Below are 2,930 nucleotides of genomic sequence, written 5' to 3'. Positions count from 1 at the left end.
AATTTAAAAACAAACGTTGACTCGCCCGTGTGCCATATGTATAAGGCTCTAGCTCAGCGGTTCTCAACCTGTGGTTCGCGACCCCTTTGGGGTAGAACGACCCTTTCACAGGGTCGCCTAAGACCATTGGAAAACACATATATAATTACATATTGTTTTTGTGATTAATCACTATGCTTTAATTATGTTCAATTTGTAACAATGAAATTGGGGATCACCACAACATGAGGAACTGTATTAAAGGGTTGTAGCATTAGGAAGGTGAGAACCACTGCTCTAGCTGGTGCCAATCACACGCGTGTGTTTTGACCTGTCAGCGATATTAAAATATTTATTCTACTTAATTCCCTTTCAATGTGCATGAATCCATGCACTGGACCACTAGTTGTAAATAATGCTGCAATGAACATAGGGGTGCATATATTCTTTTGAATAAGTGTTTTGTGTTTCTTTGGATGTGTTCCCAGAAATGAAAATGCTGGGTCATAATTCAATTGAATTTTTAATTTTTGAAGTTACTCTATACTGCTTTTTTAAAAATATATTTTATTGATTTTTTTACAGAGAGGAATAGAGAGTTAGAAACATCGATGAGAGAGAAACATCATCTGCCTCCTGCATAGCCCCCACTGGGGATGTGTCCACAAGCAAGGTACATGCCATTGACCGGAATCGAACCCCCTTCAGTCCACAGGCCAATGCTCTATCCACTGAGCAAAACCGGCCAGGGCTCTATACTGCTTTTCACAGTGGTTGCACGAATCTGCATTCCCAACAGTGCACAAGGATTCTCTTTTCTCCACATCCTTGCCAACATGTGTTGTTTGTTGATTTATTGATCATAGCCATTCTGCCAGGTGTAAAGTGATATCTCATGTGGCTTTAATTTGCATCTCTCTGATGATTAGTGATGTTGAGCATTTCTCATGTCTACTAGCCATCTGTATAACTTCTTTGGAGAAGTGTCTATTTAGATCCTTAGCCCATTTTATAATTAGATTGTTTTGTTGGTGTTAGTTTATACGTTTTTTATAAATTTTGGATATTAGCTTCTTATCAGATGTACTAGTGAGTAGGTTCTCCCACAGAATGGGTTCCTTTTTCACTTTGTTGACGGGTTCCTTTGTTGTGCGACATCTTTTTAGTTTGATGTAGTTCCATTTATCTATTTTTTCTGAGGTTGCCTTTTAAGAAAGGGGAACTATAAAGGCAAAACCTCATGAGACTGTGGCCATGTGTTATGAGTGATAAAAATATGAGATAATATGTGGTCTTTGATTGAATTAATAACTTTTGTAAGAGTCAGCTCATCTGGATTTTTCAGAAGCTTGACAGTCCAATCTCTACTTTCAAGTATTAGGTCGAGTAACAATTCCCACCGGGGGCTGTAGATCCCTGGTAAGTCTTAGATTTCTTGCAAAAATGCTGTGAATTTTTATGTCCATCATGCATTAGTTGTAGATTATATATTTAAGTACAAATGCTATTATGTGATGATTTTATTAAAGGGGTTCTCATATTTGAAAATACTGAGAATTACTCAAGCAAATGGCTCACCAAGGGAGACAGAAGTTTCTTGTTCTTCTACCCTTTGCTTCTCCACATCTTTCTCCTTTGTGCTTGAGCTAAAGATCTACAGAGAACTTCTATAGGTTTTGCTTCTGACATTTTGCTTTCTAGGGACTGAAAACACTGTGAAGTGCTGATGTGTGTGGGGAATTCACAGGACTAGAAGTCAGAAGACCTGGTTGGACTTAATTCTACCACTGGCAAGTAAAATGTTCAGGAGCAAGTCTCTGATTTCAGTATCCTGATATAAAACATGAAATTTCCAATAGTATTTGAACACTGAATCTCTCGATCATATGCTAGAATACTTGTCTTGCTTAGGGCTGGCATTAGACATATTTTTTTAAATAAAAAAAATGAACATAAACAATGGGCTGAAGTACATACTCATGCTGAAAATATACAGTAGCTTTTTCTATTTACCAGTGTTGTTAAAAAGAAACGTGAGAAGTCAATTTTTAAAAAAATTCATAGAAAAAAATCATAAACAAAATAGAAAGATACTGTACATTACCTGAGACCGTTACATGTGCTGATACTGGCAGCAGAATCATATTCATGTATAATGGATCCTTGGTAAAAACAGTGATCCTAAAATAGATGAAGAGGCTGTTGATATAAGTACATATAGAGGGTGGGGCAAAAGCAGGTTTATAGCTGAAAGTATGAGAAACATAGAGTTTATTCTTATATTGCTACTCATTAATTACTGTATTATTTTCCATAAGAACAACTGTAAGCCTATTTTGCCTCACCCTGTATTGATATATATTTCTAAATAAAATTGCTACATATAATACATTCACAATATATCAGTATTTCATCCTCACAAATTACATTTATATTCATTCATACATTTATTTAATGCATTATTTCACTTGGAAAAATTTGAAACTACTTTAGAATCTTTTTATTTTAATTGCATGATTACTTTCTGTAATATTGCTACTTTAAGCAATCCTAAAATTTCTAACCAAACTATCCCTCCTGTGTTACTATTATTTTTCCTCAGTTGAGTTGCCTCTGAAATCAAGCCTAAGTTTTTATGATCACTGAAATTAGGTCTCACTCTTCAATCAGGTTCCCTATGCCTTCCTCTCCGATCTCTCTGCTTCAAACAAGTTGGTATCTTTATCACTCCCTACTTAATGCCCTGCCCATGGTGAGTCCAACAGGTAATAACCTTCCATCATTTCTATCTGTGTGACTCCCAACCTACATGTGACACTTTCCATGTTCCTCCAGGGACCTCAGACACTTGCAGGCCAATAACCAATCCCTGCATGAAAGAATGTTCTCTGTTTTCTTCCTGTTCTATTTCACATAGATTACATAATGACCTAGATTTTATATTTGGCAGG

At 36.1% G+C, this 2,930-nt stretch overlaps 1 protein-coding gene across 1 annotated transcript in view; it reads right to left on the bottom strand.

The window, feature by feature from the left end:
• Positions 1–2,079: 2,079 nt before the first annotated feature.
• Positions 2,080–2,930, bottom strand: part of LOC102770797 (disintegrin and metalloproteinase domain-containing protein 7) — a 12,646-nt gene continuing 11,795 nt past the window's right edge. The window contains exon 5 of the mRNA XM_006771931.1: positions 2,080–2,160. Coding sequence (XP_006771994.1) covers positions 2,080–2,160 — 81 coding nt within the window. The remainder of the gene's footprint in view (positions 2,161–2,930) is intronic.

The sequence above is a fragment of the Myotis davidii genome, unplaced genomic scaffold (assembly GCF_000327345.1).
Source record: "Myotis davidii unplaced genomic scaffold, ASM32734v1 scaffold1166, whole genome shotgun sequence".
Taxonomy (NCBI): domain Eukaryota; kingdom Metazoa; phylum Chordata; class Mammalia; order Chiroptera; family Vespertilionidae; genus Myotis; species Myotis davidii.
The sequence above is the reverse complement of the archived record's forward strand: the minus strand, read 5'-3'. Positions and strand labels throughout refer to the sequence as shown.